Source organism: Sceloporus occidentalis, unplaced genomic scaffold, assembly GCF_023333645.1.
Source record: "Sceloporus occidentalis isolate IW3139 unplaced genomic scaffold, rSceOcc1.0.p SCAF_5, whole genome shotgun sequence".
NCBI classification, from domain to species: domain Eukaryota; kingdom Metazoa; phylum Chordata; class Lepidosauria; order Squamata; family Phrynosomatidae; genus Sceloporus; species Sceloporus occidentalis.
The window spans coordinates 40,942,065-40,958,035 of record NW_028316985.1 but is presented as its reverse complement, the minus strand read 5'-3'; the positions used below and the strand labels follow the sequence as shown (position 1 = coordinate 40,958,035).

At 39.3% G+C, this 15,971-nt stretch overlaps 1 protein-coding gene across 2 annotated transcripts in view; it reads right to left on the bottom strand.

The window, feature by feature from the left end:
* The window catches only part of NUP205 (nucleoporin 205), a 48,803-nt gene that overhangs the window by 22,135 nt on the left and 10,697 nt on the right, over positions 1 to 15,971 (bottom strand). For both annotated transcript variants that reach the window (XM_089523850.1, XM_089523851.1), the window contains exons 6-21: positions 15,119 to 15,347; positions 14,504 to 14,668; positions 14,165 to 14,340; positions 12,618 to 12,734; positions 10,002 to 10,139; positions 9,172 to 9,322; positions 7,906 to 8,111; positions 7,360 to 7,542; positions 6,311 to 6,361; positions 5,968 to 6,177; positions 5,461 to 5,560; positions 4,451 to 4,588; positions 4,018 to 4,207; positions 1,872 to 1,992; positions 1,093 to 1,174; positions 347 to 511 (exon numbers count right to left, since the gene is read on the bottom strand). In XM_089523850.1, coding sequence (XP_089379976.1) covers positions 347 to 511; positions 1,093 to 1,174; positions 1,872 to 1,992; positions 4,018 to 4,207; positions 4,451 to 4,588; positions 5,461 to 5,560; positions 5,968 to 6,177; positions 6,311 to 6,361; positions 7,360 to 7,542; positions 7,906 to 8,111; positions 9,172 to 9,322; positions 10,002 to 10,139; positions 12,618 to 12,734; positions 14,165 to 14,340; positions 14,504 to 14,668; positions 15,119 to 15,347 — 2,422 coding nt within the window. The remainder of the gene's footprint in view (positions 1 to 346; positions 512 to 1,092; positions 1,175 to 1,871; positions 1,993 to 4,017; positions 4,208 to 4,450; positions 4,589 to 5,460; positions 5,561 to 5,967; positions 6,178 to 6,310; positions 6,362 to 7,359; positions 7,543 to 7,905; positions 8,112 to 9,171; positions 9,323 to 10,001; positions 10,140 to 12,617; positions 12,735 to 14,164; positions 14,341 to 14,503; positions 14,669 to 15,118; positions 15,348 to 15,971) is intronic.

Sequence of the window (15,971 nt, the reverse complement as noted above, 5' to 3'; positions counted from 1 at the left end):
GCACATGGCATAATTGAGGCAGTTAATACGAAAAACGGAAATGAGGCTTTGTCATGTCTGAAAAACTCACTGGGGGGGAAACAATTTTACTCTTATTACATTTTATAAAAGATGGAATGTGATAAGGATCAGCAAAAGGATAAGGATTGACAAAAGTATCATTTTTATGGCACACTAATCATATGAAATAATTCTTGATGAACACAAGATTTTGTTGTGTGCCAAGTATGACAGCAATTGCCCAATAGTACTGGACAGTATTTTTTTCTAATACTGGTAAATTTAGCAACTTCCAGTCCACTCAACCTCATCCCCTATGTGTCTCCAGTCCAGGCTGGGTCCCTACCTGGATCCTGCAAATTTGTTGTGTTGACAGGTTTCTTAAATTCATAACCCAGGAGATAAAGAGCAAGATTGGGTGGGCTGCACTCCAGAGAGGTGATGAGAAGGTTCAGAATGTTAATCCTTGTTTCATGGTAGATTGGAGCCTGCTTCCTTTCACCTTCAAGTTCTAGGAATCAACAACACAAATCTATACACCATATCCATATGTGTATGGATAGGTAGTGTATAACAGATACAATACAATGAACATTTCCTTAAGTGTCCCATGAATCAATATATAACCCTTCTGTTAATAGAACGATACACAACTTAAAATAATCCACAGTTTTTCTTAGATTCATGACAGGTTCACTTGCCTAATCACACATGGCAACAATCAAGGCAACTAGGTAAGTATTTTACCTAGTAATTCAGAGCAGTCTAGAAATATTTTCTGTGTAATTGTCACACCACCCATATAAAAAAATACAGAACAGTAATTTCTGGAAAATTAAGTTTAAAACTAAATAGCGTTCTTTTTTGGTAGACTGTTTACAGTTTTGCTCAAACTATAGAATCCGACAGAATCAAAGTGTAGAAGAGTTAAAATAATCAGAGTAACAATCATACAGGCATTTGATTTAGTTACAGGCCAATTTCTGGTCTACCAAAAATAAATCAATAAAATGAAGCTAAGTTCTTCAAATAAGAATACAGAAGTCTCCCCAGTTTACTTTTATATAAAATAAAAATGGAGTACTTTCATACCTTCATCAGGATTAATTATTTCTTCTGCAGTTTCATTGTCCAAACACTCCACAAACCCAGCCATTAATTTCTGGCTGATATTCTAGATTTGTAGATATTGAAGTATTAAAACATTACAAAGAAATTTCAAAGCAAAACAGACATGCACCCATAAAACTACCCTCCAATCAATGTTAATGATTTGAAAAAACATGAGTCCATGTCCCATTCACCACGACCGAACAAGAATGACTATGAGCTATTCCCTGACCCTTACTCAGAGAGTAGGAATTTAATAAATCAATTCTTTGTAAGGAAAGCAAAAGAGTTTCCCCTAATTATATTTGTCTGGCTTCAGTTCTAGCCACACACTGCCCCTAATATGTGAATGCCTACAACCAAAAGAGGGAAAGAATACATATTTCAGAGTCTGGAAAAGTTATTTTTGGACTATTACTCCTAGAATCCCACAGCCAGCAAGGCTACTAGCTGGCTGGAGAATTCTGCGAGTTGGTATTCCAAAAGTTAACTTTCTGAAAAAGCTGTTTTGTTGTAGTCCCACTTCCTCTCAGCAAAAAGCCCCTCTCAGACTGCAAGAGGAAATCAAACTTTGTAGTATGAACTGGCTGGAAGAAAAAAAACATGCCCCAGCCTAGTCCTTCATGCAAGATGAAATGGAGCCACACATTTTATATTCTTGATATTAAAAACCCAAGTATTGTAAGAACAAAACTATTTTCTGTTAAATGTCTACATTCTTCTTCTTGGCTTCTCTTGTGTAAAAAATTAACATCATTTACCTGATCTTGTGTGAAGTCTCCAATCAGTTTGATTTGAATGTTAGAATTGCAAGAAATGCAACACAGGATTTTGGAACTTTCAAATGCCAGTTCAGGATTGGTATTTCCATGATAAAGATACCTTTAAAAATGGCAAAGACATTACAGCAACTGTTAATCTGACCCATACTGCCAGTGCGGTTAATAATGTTGCCAAAATTTGGCTTCTAAAATAAGTATATGTAGATCTGATACATACTGAGCATTTTAAATCCACATTGGGCCAAAGCAGTCAGCCTGGAAGGAGCAGCCTTTGGCCACTCCAGCCTTAATTGTGCCAAGATCGCAACAACCACCCAGCCAGCTTCCAAAGCAGGTCACCACTGCAGTCCCAAACAGGACACCAGCAGGAGCAGATTTAATCAACACTTTTTTGAGCCAGCTGTTGCCCTGTAAGCGCAGTCCCGGAGTGGCTTCCAGACACTTTAGAGGCATGCGTCATTTGAATGCCACGCCCCCAAAGCGGCCAGAAGCTGCATCTTTTGGCCCATCTGTTTTGGGCCATTGTTGCTTCTCACATTCAAGCTGAAAATGCTATTGGTTACTACACTAAAATGCATCATCTATGTAAAAGTCCTACCCCAAAGTTTCTGAAAGTAAAAAAGGAAAAATAAAGTTTCTGAACTCCAGTAGTCCACATTGCAGTCCTCATTTTGGCATGAGTCCCACTTCTTTAAACTACTAATGAATTCACTTCATTAAATACTGGTTCTTATGTAGCCAAAACAGCACTATATAAACATGAGGAAAGTTATCTACAAAGAATCCCAATCTTTGTAGAAATAGGAAAATGACACTCTTTACAAAGATATTCCAACTAATCCCTTAAACATGGATATTCATGAAATTACTCAGTAACTGATGGCTACAGATCTACAACCCACTCCTTAGTCCATCATGTCCAATAGCCTCTTCGGGGCTTTCCAGACCGGCGCTTTGTGCTGGCCTGGATATGTGCTAGGGTTGCCTCAGGGTGTCCTTTACAGATGTCCCGCAACCCTAGCACATACCTGCGGGCGTAATAATGGCGGCGCCCTGTATACATGGGCGCCGCCATTATGATATCACGGCCGCACCGCAGCCAAACAGCACAGCGCGGGCGTGACGTGTTTGCACCGCTGCAGGGCGCTTCAGTGGAGCTGGAAGGAGGTCCGAAATGGAGTTCTTTTTCGCTGTGTGTATCACTGGCGCAGCCTTTACACGGCTGTGCCAGCGATACGGAAGAGCCAAACAGCCCCTTTCTCTCTTTCCCCACAGTTGTCGGGGTGTCCTTGGGGCATGAAGCCCCAAGGACACCCCTTTCCAGGCCGGGGGGAAGCGGCGTTTTGCCACTTCCCCGAGGCCTGGAGAAGCGGCGGATTGGGGCCTCTGGGGCTGCTGCTGTGGATGACTGGGCCCCAATACGGCGGGGAAAGGGGCAGGTGCAGGCCGCCTCAAAGGGGCAGTCTGTATCCCGCCTTCATTTCAGTTTCCACACCTTACCATACTTACCTTATATACTCGAGTATAAGTTGATCTTATGAATTCTGACATGACCTGCTGATAAGTCAGGGGTAAAACAGGAAGACAGCCAGTCTGGAAAAGAGGCTTGAGGGATGAGTGTCCACCCTTCCCCCTCCACCTGAGCCCATCTTTCCCCACAGGAGACAGCTAGGTTGGGGTGTTTCAGGGGTGAAAGCCAACATTTTGTCCTCCTCCTCAGCCCGGCTGTACCCGTATTAACCCGTGTATAAGATGACCCAGGTTTTTGGGGTCAATTTTTGGGCACAAATTTCTCAACTTATATTTGAGTATATATGCTAGTCTGTTAAAAACTAATTACTGCTTTAGCATATTAAAAGTAGGAATGCAAGCCTTCTTTGATTTAGACTGACTACATTCAAAAGCTCAAGACAGATTCTTGTGAATCTGAGACACACATTTATAACATAAATGTATAAATCAGGTCACTACAGTACATTACAGTACAACTAACCTATTTTCTATAAAACCATGTCAAAAGCAAGACTCCATATAAGCAGCAAGACACACTCTTCGACTCTTTCAGTAAAGATTACGATGGTTACATCTAGATCTGTAGCTGCATGTTTAAATATATAAGGCCTACCTTGCAATATTCACCACATGGTCTGCCTTTTTGGTCCGAGGGTTGATTCCTTGTAGCAGTTGTTCCAGTGATGTAACAATCAGGGAGAGATGGCTTTCTCTTAACAAGTCCATGAAAAGGTTCTCCTTCTGTAGAGTTAAATTGAGCAGCCCAAGGCAATACTGAACTGCTTTTTCTAAATGCTTCTTTCCTATAAAGGCAAAGAAAATGTATACAATGAAGGTATCACATGCTCCTGCTTAGAAGAATAACCTGTAGTCAGTTTATAAAACATAGTGACAGAGCCATAAGATTTCTAACCTCCCCCACACTCCCAAAAAATACTCTCAGGAACTGTCAACTCTTAATTCAGGTTTAAAAAACTGTAAGATTATTTTAGAAGCTGGTGACATTTTCTTTTCCTTTCTTTCTTTTTTTGAAAACTACTACCTACCAGGGAAAGGGGCATAGGTATCCAATTGTTTAACTCCTTCTTCCAGCAAGCTAAGAGACAGTTCCAGCATTGGTGACTCATTCAATAGATGATACATGAGGTTAAATCCAGGTGGTTTATAAGCTATGATTTCTTCTCCTGGAAAATGAAATAATTAAGCATTATTTATGAGTATTAAAGTTTGCAAAAAACAAACAAACAAAACATTGATTTATTTCCTAAGAAAATCACCATGAGGTTTGCCTTCTCATTTCTCTTCCTTCTATAGCAACATCCAAAACAACTGCAAAATCCAACCACTTTTCTCATTTAGCACTAAAGAGTACCACATTCCTCTGCATAAGTATCCCCAAGAACTAACACAAACCAGTCCAATTTTTTTGAATTCTATTCCCAACCTTATCCCTTCTAAAGTTCTTCAGAAAACTTATTTTCAAATTCATCTCCACATTTCAAGTTCAATTCTTTTACAACATGGTATCTCTACATCGGCTACAAACTTGTCAGCAAGTGCCCTTCTCCCCAACTTGCCTATCAAAGGGTGCAGAATTTCATAGAAATATGTTTTCTGACTATGAGACAAAGCAGACCAGTACAATACGCCAACTTGGAGGTGGTGTGAGGGTGACATGGCGGGCAGGGTTGCAGTGCTCTGGTGGCACAGCATTTGCATGCTGCAGGAGTGCTGAAAAGCCGCCGCCGCCGCAGCTGTTTCAGCTAGCAATTAGCTGGATCAAGGCTGCAGCATGTGATGGCCACAGCCCTCATCCAGTCTTCAAAGGGGCAGGATCAAGCCACCCTTTCAAGGCCATCTGTTTTGGCCCTATGTTTCATAGTCTTTGTTAAAGTGAAATTAATATTACAAAGACATGATAGCACGGGTTTTTTGAGTGGCTCCCAAGGGTTAGTCTATGTAACCAACTGAGGGGGCATAAATGCTAGTCATCCTTCTGCCTCCTTCCACCAAAATTGAAAAGTTGAGCTACTAGAGATTGGGAGGGGGGACATGCCTTGTAGCTCCACATATTGATCCACAAAATCTTCAAGCTGAGGTTCATAATCTCTCAGCAATTTGTAAAATACCTCCAAAACTGCTTCAGCTACTTCCCACTGTAAAGAAAAAAGCACAAAAAAGTTGGTTGTACTATGAATCAAATGTAAAATTCACAGACCATACACATGCATGTATTGGGTTGGATCAAAAGGTTTCTTTTGTCTGAAAGAAACAACCCTCTGTCACTGGAAATTGTCCTACTGTTAATAAAAAGCACTTTTGTCACAGGAACAGTTAACACAATTAGAAGGAAGGAACGTTTAAATCCAACCCAGTCAGTGAGAACTTCATCTGACATAAAAACAAATCACTGGCCAATTAAAACAGCACATGGGCCTTTAAATAAATAATAATAATGAAGCTGGCAAAGTATTACCTATAAAACAGTATCAATACAAATCAGGTTTACAAACATTGGTAGCAGTAATTTAGTAGAATGTAGTTAAAAATCAGTAAAACTGACCTTTTCAGCAGCTCTCCGGTAGGCCCTTGTACGAAACCGAAGAAACACGGAATCTCTCAGAAATTGTAGATATGGGTCAAAGCCCGGGGGACGCAACCCAACTCCCAGATTAGAAGGAAATGAACTCTCTACCAGTGTGCTAATGAGCCGGCAAAAAGCACGAGTTAAAGGGTACTCCTCACACCGGGATTCTATTTCATTCAATTCGACCTTTTCAAGAATGTAAGAAAAATGTGATTTAAAAATAATGGAGAGAGAGAGAGAGAGAGAGAGAGAATGAGAGAGAGAGAGAGAGACCTAAAGCTTCATACAGTATACAATACTGAGAGTAATAGGAGCTTACCTCGATGCCAATTGCTTGTCTTTGGCCTGGAATTCTTACAGTTTGCAATATCTTCCAAAAACAAAATAAAAGAGAGAGAAAACTTTTTTGCAGTTACAAAAATAACATGGCAGCAGGAATATGAACTAAGTTGTTTATTTTACATTTCATTTTTAAAAGATCCTATCCATATAAAACAGTATTATTGTGTTTACAATTTTTAACCCACAAACTTTTCAGCCAGCATCTGAAAAGACTTCCATGCCAGGAGAGAACTCCAGGCTAATACAGATGTAAAACTCACAATTCCAGCCCATGACAAACAGGGCAATTTAGACATAACTTGGGAAGTGGAAGCAGTTACATCTAGATTGGCCTTTCTTTCAAGGTAACATGATTTTGTTGACCTAAATTAAGGACAACAGAATATTGGTATGATATGCTATTTTAACTTCAAATCACATCCCTATTCTTCTGCCTCCACAAAAACTACAAGTATCCCCCTCCTGGCAGCTTTATACAGGATCTAGCAATAAGGGTTTGGAAGACATAGATAAAAAATAACAGCACAAAAAGCAGAACTGGGGATTCAAATGGATCTATACTACAACTACTTTTTCCATTTTATCTGCTGTTACTATACATCAGCATTCCCAGCATGAATATAGGCCTGTTACAGACTGCCAAAATAAAGCTGCTTCGGGTCTCTTTGGAGGTATGCTATTTAAATGATGCATGGGTCCTAAGAGTCCGGAGGTCGCGCCAAAGCCACACTCCATTCCTAAGCACTGGAGTGCAGCTTTGGCGCAGCTTCCGGATTCTTAGGGTGCGTGCGTAATTTAAACAGCATACCTCCAAAGAGACCCGAAGCAGCTTTATTTTGGCAGTCTGTAACAGGCCACTCTGAACTATAGGACCTAATCAGTGTTATTTTCAAATAAGAACAGTGCAGCATTGGAATAAAACAGGGCTCAGCATATATTTCTAATATTTAAGGACATATTTTTCTAAAACAGCATAATTCTCTACATATTTTGATACTCTAGAGATGAATTACCATAGGAACATACCTGCGAATATTCCAATGACTGCCATAACGAAGCAGCAATTTCAGGCGATTTCCCAAAGGCTGAGAGCGTCTGCAATAGCTCTGCTTTCAAAATGGGATGGATGCTACATTGTAGAAGTCCCAAAATAATAACAACTGGTGTCCACTGAGGGTGTTCACAGAGAGCCAAGCGAGCATTTTCACTCTAAAAAGGTAAAAAAGGATCAGTGACTGCTGATGAGAGAAGCTAAATCCAGCTAGTATAAATTATCATGTTAGCTGTACCTAGAATGAATAAATATCCACTGTATTTTTTTCACTTTCTGTCTTTCTCCAACCAAGGTTAAACATCAATTAAACTAAATCTGTTGCTAGACGATATGTAATTCTCTCCATATCTCCCTGTCTTTTTCTGTTTCACTCTCTCACTACCAGGTTTTAAATTGTGATGGATTTTTTAAACCAATTTAACAATCTGCTTTTGTATTTATTCCTGGCCAAACATGTCCAAAGCTATCAAATAATGGACTATTTTGAATCCTAAATGCATCATCCAATAGCTACATACCCATTTTACAATAGTTTTTGTAAGCTGCAGAAAGGCAATCAGTCCATCCTGTTCTTTCTGGGTGATGCCTCTGAGAGGAAGGTGGCGATACTGAATGCTATCCGCACTTGGCAAGTCTTTTCGTAAGTGTTCATGGTACAGCATCAAAGAGTGAAAGAAATGTTCCCAGGAGACAGGACTGCCACCTACTCCCTGGATATTTTCAGCTAGAGTGGGAGGGGAAAAAAACCCTAATCACAGAACTTCTTGAATCTACAGGTGAAAATTATACTTTCTTTAAACATAAGTTCATACATATTTACTACACATGTGGTCTGAAACATGAACAATCTTACATTGTTGTTGTTGTTGTTGCTGTGTGCGCCCAAGTAGTTTCCAACTTATAGAGACCCTAAGGCGAACCTATCACAGGATTTTCTCAACAAGATTTGTTCAAAGGGGTTTTCCCTTGCCTTCCTCTGAGACTGAGAGATTATGACTTGCCCAAGGTCACCCATAGGATTTCTATGACTGAGAAGTGATTCGAACCCTGATCTCCAGAGTCCCAGACCAATGCTCAAATCACACCATGCTGTGTCCCCTTATATACTACAGTTGCCCCTCCTAACTCATGGATCTGAGATCCGCATCCTTGAATATGCGAAGAGGAGTGAACTCCACTATTTACAATGGTGCACGCGCAAAGGGACATGCCCCATCCAAGCCTATGTGGCTTGAATAAGCGCAGGCTTCCGTTTTCGGGGGGGGGGCGGAACGGGGAGGGCCAACTGTATTAGTTAACTAATTTTCTAATCCTTAGATAATGAAAATGGCATAATCCACACACAAGGATATCAGCAAGTTCGGGGAAATCGTAAATCTTTGGAGAGAGGGAAATGGATGAAGAGAACCCTCCAAAAAACTCAAGGAATACTAATTACCTTAATGTTTGTGGCGCTGATGGACTGTTGAGGAATGGGAACAATAAACTGGGAGGAAGAATGGAATAAGTAACCTGGAAATTGACATAACTGTCAAGAATCCTGAACAGGAACACCCAGCAGATTTTGTTGTTGGGTCCACCAGTTTATACTTAATGTGATTCCTCATCACTCATAACAAGTAGTACCATCTACAAGAAGTTAAGCCACAGCCAGCAGTAGAAAGAAAAAGGATACATTCCACTACATTTCTATGCCCCTAAATGCTTCCTTTAGTATAGATCTATCTCCTGTTCAGCCAATATGTCAAGTAAATGTTTGGCTTATATGGGGCCATATTTCTTACCATGACTGCTGCCGTTGCCTTTTAACAAAGTAAAACAGTAATGAGAACACTGGGGCCCGTTGGCCAATCCCTGGAGCATTTTCAGGTAAGGAATATAAATTGTTGAGGGAAGGAGGTCTCCCATTTGTCTAACAAATTTAGATAAAACAACCTATAACAAGAAGAGTTACATTTTAGCTGAAGCATCATCATTTCCCCATGAAGAATTGGCCCAAAATCCAGTTTCAGGTCTTGTCTTGAACTGATCCATTGAATCATTAGAACTTATTTAAGTTCTGACTTGCCAAAATCTTATTAATCCAATAGTTCCACTCTATACTAGCAATTGAATTTAGACCAGTTATCTGCTAAAAGGCTAAAGGTCTAAAATTAACAGTTATTAGATAACCTATGATTACCACAGTGTGTGTGTGTGTGTGTGTGTGTGTGTGTGTGTGTATAACAAATAGTTCAGGAGATGGTGGCTAGACTGCACAGCAAAAATATGCAAAGCAGTCTTTACAATTGTCACCTAGGGGCATATCAAATTGTTACACACACTGCCCCCCCCCCCCAAAAAAAAAAAACTTGTAACAAACATTGATTCAGGCTACCTTTCCTCTCTCTACTATCACTAATTATTCCAAGAAACTTACATTTTCAAGCTAACTACATGGTGTTGCAGAATGTAAAGCAGCCGTTGGAGATGCTTTCCAGTCTGCCTCTCCCTCTCAGGAACACATCAGCCTCAAGCATCCACATCTTGTTGAAAACTAGGCTCCAGTAGACTAGTGATGTTAAAATACATTTCAAGCATCAAATTATGCAAAAGAACACAGATATTTTCTAACCTGACGTTGAGGAGGTCTTTGATGGGCTATCCCAAGATATGATCCTATAATGGTGGAGCTTTGCAGAGGCTCTGAAGGACACCAATACTCAAGAGCAAGTTCCATATTAAAAGGATCTTCACTGTACAACTCAGCAATCTATAAAGGATATGAGAGAGAGAAAATAATTATTTGTCTTGCCTTTGGGACAGTCCTTTCCAGTGGAAGAGAGAATTAACATCCTATAGTGGGATGTTCCCTGATAACTTCCGATCGGGGAACATCTAACTACAGGATATTCATTCTTTTGAGAATGGCCACAAGATGGAGTAATCCTCTACTCTAAGGAGAGTTGTGTGACAGCAACATTAAATCTGAGTATGTGTGTAATGGTCTGAGTGCCAGACTAGGAGTCTGGGAGACGAGGGCCTAAATTGCCTCTCAGCCATGAAAAAACCATCAGCGCCCCCAGGCAAGTCACATTTTCCTATTCACAGAGGAGGGCAACAGGAAAAAGAACCCGCTCTGACAAAATCTGCCACAAAAATCTAGTCAGCAATTACTTCGAGGCATACCTCACCAAACTGTGTAGTGACAGAATGCAAACAGGAAAAAGATATGTAACACTGAGTAATCCTACAACAATAATAGGAGCAAAGATTTAGCTACTGCACCAGAAAGGAAAAAACTTGTCCAGAAAAACATACCACTAAGATGCAAGTTTCAGGGATTCTTGGAGAAGTACTAATACTTTCAAAAGGACTGAACAAGGCTAAGGCTGAATTTCATCCCAAGTTCTAGAAACACAGAGTCAAGGACCAGTATAAGGACAGGTCTATCTGAGGGACTTATTTAAAATGTAAGTGTTGTTCTTCGCAAACCCCTTCAAGGCTTCTATGCATGTGAGGGAAGAGAGAAAGGAATTAATTTTTAATTAATTGTGTTCTTATTATTTTATTGTTCTTCTTGTTTTAGTGATCTCAGAAAGAAGGATGGTGTAGGTGATGCAGCCAGGATGGAAGGAAGTCCTTTGACTCTGGGATGAAAATTCATAACCCCTTCTATTTTGGAGAAGAACCTTTCCTTAGCAGAAGGAGCCTATATTCCTTACTCTCCTCCCTGAACAGGTAGCTCCCCTCCTTGAGACGGGGCAGGGGGTTGCCAACTGTCTAAAGAGAAATAACCTCTTGGGCCTCCCTGTATTACATACCAGGCCCTTGGCTGCATTTCCTAACCCCAGAGGGGACTGGACTGGTACTGTTAACCACTGTGCAATGATCTAAATCTCCCTTGAGGGGTTCTTGGACTGCCACCAAGTTGCCATGATTTTCTCAGAGGTCCCCTAAATATATATAGGCAGCAAAGAAAAGGCAGAAACGAAACCTTAAAAAGAACAGATTGAAAGAGTGAGAGAGAAGGAACAAAAAATGGCAACTGGAGTGGAGCCAAAGAAAACATGTCCTCTAGTAAAAAACAAAAAAGTAGCAACTTATATTGGCCTTAGAGTAAAGATCCTCCTAGTGGGTACTTTCAAAAGGCAGATGCATTCCTGCCTATCTGAGATGATCAGAGGAACAATGCATTAAATGATGTTTTCCCCCCTCTCCACTGTGAAACGTGAGCCCAACATACCAGCAAGGTATCTCTCTATCCTTTGTCTTTAATATCAGGAGATTTTACTAGCATTGCCTTTTGAATGTGGTGCATGGATGATCAGCAGTGACTTCCTCAATGATCCCTCCTTGATCTTTAAAACAACTGGGGCAGGGTGGGGTGCAGAGAGAAGAGACTAGGAAATTTCCTGAGGCCAGAAGGTTCTGACAAAATTCTCAATAAGTCTGATTGACAGAGAAATAATTTGTAGCATTACAGTGGAACCTTATTATACGTGAGGGATCCGTTCCGGATCCCTCCGCGTATAAAAAAATCCGCCTATGCTCGAGCCCCATTGTTTCCAATGGGGCTCATGCGCGGCGGCGCGGCAGCGCAACAGTGCGTGAGGCGCAACGGGTGCGCGCACCCATTCAATTGAATGGGACGCGCCGCCCCTTCCGCCCCGCGCGCGCCGGTGGCTTTGAGCGCCTATGCTCAAAGCCGCCTATAAAAAGGCAGCGTATGAGGAGGCTCCACTGTATTAACAACCGTTTATTGCTGGGAGAAGTGTAGGGGATGGCTGTATATGTTTTACAAAGATACACACAAAAATGGGTTCTCCTTGGTTTTCCTTCATATTGCAATTCCTTATTGGTTTCCAATTTTGTTTGTTTTTTTCTGCACACTTTTAGAAAAATGGTTCCCAGAGGAAAAGTGTATAAAATGAAAGTAATGTACATTTAGATATACATTAGTAGGAAAAATGGCCTAATCAACAACATTATTTTAATAAACATCTTTTTAAAATATTCTTTTAGTTTAGATTTGGACAAATACTATATATACTCGGCTGTATGTTTAAAAATTTATGCCCAAAAATTGACCCCAAAACCCCAGGCCGACTTATTTATTAGCCCCAAAACCTGACCTTGACTTATACATGAGGTCGACTTATAGTTGAGTATATACAGTATTTTTGTATTTTACATTTTAATGAACGTTCCTTAAAAATGAAATGAACTATTTTCTTTTAAAATGACTTACTAAAAGCATCAGGTGTTCCAGATCACGTCTAAGGGAAAGAGGTGGTTCATTACCCATCTGTATACTCATGTGGATCATACGAGCATCTTCATCAGCACGGTTTCTTAGCTGTTTCACCTACACAATTTCCCAAGAAAAAAATAATTAAAAATGAAACAAGAGGGGAAAAATAGACATTTCAGGTTACCAATTATTAGCATTCTTTTATACAAGTGCTATTAGAGAGAGCAAGTTAAAGAATGAACACTAGTTAAGTCACACTGATTTAAATGAAAAAATAGTAATTACATGCCTAGCTTTTCATTAAAATCAATAGGAATACGTTTGCTTTTCATTTCTCCAGCAGCTAAATGTTTGTTTTTTTAATGATACTAGGGAATTGAACCAGAATAGCTGTTTCAGATGAAAATTATATCCTCCTATTCTGAGAATTTATCAGATGTGATTGTTTTATTTCCTGTACAGAAATTTATTTCTGTCTCTTTTTCTTTCCCACAAAGATACAAAACAATAAAAATACTAGCTGATAAATACTGAAGTCTGCAAGTTAACACCTTGACAGTACAATCTTAGGCATGTGTATTCACATGTAAATCCCACTAAACTCAATTTGACTTCCTCCTAGCAAAGTTAATACAAAATTGCAGTTTTATGAAGTAGTCCTATGGACACAGGTATTAAAACTCTGTTAATCTCAGTGGGACTACCTCTGGGTAAACATGCATAGGATTATATTGCCAAATGGATATTTTATTACTGGAATGTAACTATCAACCATCACCATAAATAGCAAAAGCAGTAACAAAAGAACATAGGAAAAGGCACACTGGATCACACTGAAAACCTATCTAGTTCAGGATTTTGTTAGTGAAGTAACTAACTAATTTCGCACAAGAAGCCCAAAAACAAGACACAAACATAACAGCAACTCCCTTTTTGTGCCTCCCGACAAATAATATACAGAAGTATAGAGCTCTGATAGTATTGCTTCTGACATAAAATATTCATGTTCAATATAAAATATTTCTAAAATGTTTAAAACCGCCATTGCTGTGGCCTCTGCTATAGAGAAGAGCAGCCAGGCACAGCCCCATTGTGCCTGAGAACCCCTTCCTCCATCTGATAGTTAGAACCTAATCATACCATTTGAAGACAATTTCCAGCCTCAAATAAACTATGGACCCTTCATAGCATTATGATCTATTGGTATGAAAATGAATAAAATGTTTGATCCTTGTTTTTCAATTATAAATTGTAGTATAGCAAAACATACAACACCAAGCAAAATGCTTTGCATATTCCTTGCAAAATTTAATATGTGCATATATTTCAAAAAGAAAGTCAATTTTCTTCATCCAGTCGAAAATATTGTATACAAAAGATTTTAAACAATTCACAGACAGAGAAATATGAAATATACACCATTCACACCCAAGAAATATTTATTTCAGTGTGCATGAAAGCAAATCTGTGAAAATATTTGACCTGTTTCTATTTAGCAGCATTATGTACATGTATACACGCACATACACACACGTGTGACTTACTTTCATTGGCATGAGTGTAAGAAAGTCTGTGACTAGATTGTGAATTCTACGTATGTAAAATTCCTCCTGGTAGAAGGTCTCTGCTCTCACCACCGATTCCGTAAGGAACAGAAAAATGTTATCCGCAATTGCTAATTCTGCCATTGCTTCATCTGCCTCAGTGAATTCTGCCAGTGCTAGAGTGAATGAAGAGTGGAAAGACAAATATATTTTATAGACGTATGCTTGAATCTGCTTTCTTAAACAAGAAATGTATGCTAGATCTCCTTCCTTCACTGAAATGGAGATGGGACCTGACTGGGTTCCTTATGTTTAGACTCCATTTTTAATCTAATTTACCTGTCACATCAGAAAACTGTGAAATTCCACGCAAGGCCAGTGCCCAAGCTAATCTAACAGTAGCTTGTAATCCTGGTATTTTCCAAGGTTGAGATTCTTGAAGCCGTGTGTGAACTGCAGCTATATACTGTCTTTCTGTTAAAAGTGGCAACTGCTGCATCAATTCTAAAAACAGTAAGAAACAAAAATTGTAGCTTAATACACATAAGAGAGAACAATACTGAAAATAAAATGATTAGCTCAGAAAGTACAAACATTTCTTTACTTCTCCTTTTAGGTTACCTTGTGGCACTATCAATAGTTCATGTCACACTCTATAAACTATTCAGTTAAGTCATGAATGGACAGCCCCCCAGGAAATGTAATGCTCCCAAACCTTCCCCCATGAACAAGTGAGGTTCATTCGTACTAATCATTCTTCCACCAGATTTTTAGTAACCTCCAAAAAAGTGAAATGCCCCTAAGGCTGTTTAAAGTGTTCTATTCAACATTTCCGACACACACACACTCCCCCAGACTGGATTATTTGTATTTATGTTTAAAACAACATAATTTTGTGTGTGCAGTTAATATATCTTAATGCATCACTTCACCTGGATAGAAAATTGGTTTTACCTTCTCGATCTTCAGTGCCTTGCTCTAGAAAGCTGACATCAAAGGAATAGAGAAGAGCCATAAGAAGTGCTAAGTTGACTCTGTCCAATGAGCCATCAGCTTCCGGAGTTACTTTCTCTAAGAAACTAATAAGGATTAAAGTATCATCCCGGCTAAGTGGTGACTGGCATGTCCAAACAAACAAGCTCTCTGCTAATGCCTGCCGACATTCCTTGATCAGATCAGCAACCTAGAATAAATTCAATCATACAATTTTACACTTTTTACCTTTAAAATATGCCTGTTTATCACTTATTATCATATCCTATGCATGTTTACTCAGGAGTAAAGCCTTCTATATTCAAAAGGTATTATTCATTCACAAATATCTAATCAATAACACTGTTTATCAAGTTGAATGTGTACCTTGAAGTAGTTTCTGAAAAATTAATTTTAAGGCTACAAATTTGGGAAACAAAGCAATACCTTTCAGTATTTCTTTACTTCAGCCACACTATGAACATGTCAGTGAAGGATACATTTACTGGTGTGTAATTTACCAATAAATCGTCAACTCTGTCAAAATATATTTTGTAAGCAAGTCTTGGACCTGCATGCTACCTGCTGCCTTCACAGGTTCTAATTTTTTCCCTGACTGTATAATTAACAGCAAACCATACCTGGTTACTATATCTGAACTCACAAATACACAAATTTGCCCTCTAAATTCTAATTAGAAACCAGTTTGGATGCAATGACAAAATACAGTTTGCTCTGAATGAGAAAATCAACTAGGATAACGAGTATATGGACCCAAAACTCATGTAAAGACAAAATTGCCGTTTGATGTCATATGTGAAGTAGAGTCAGCAGC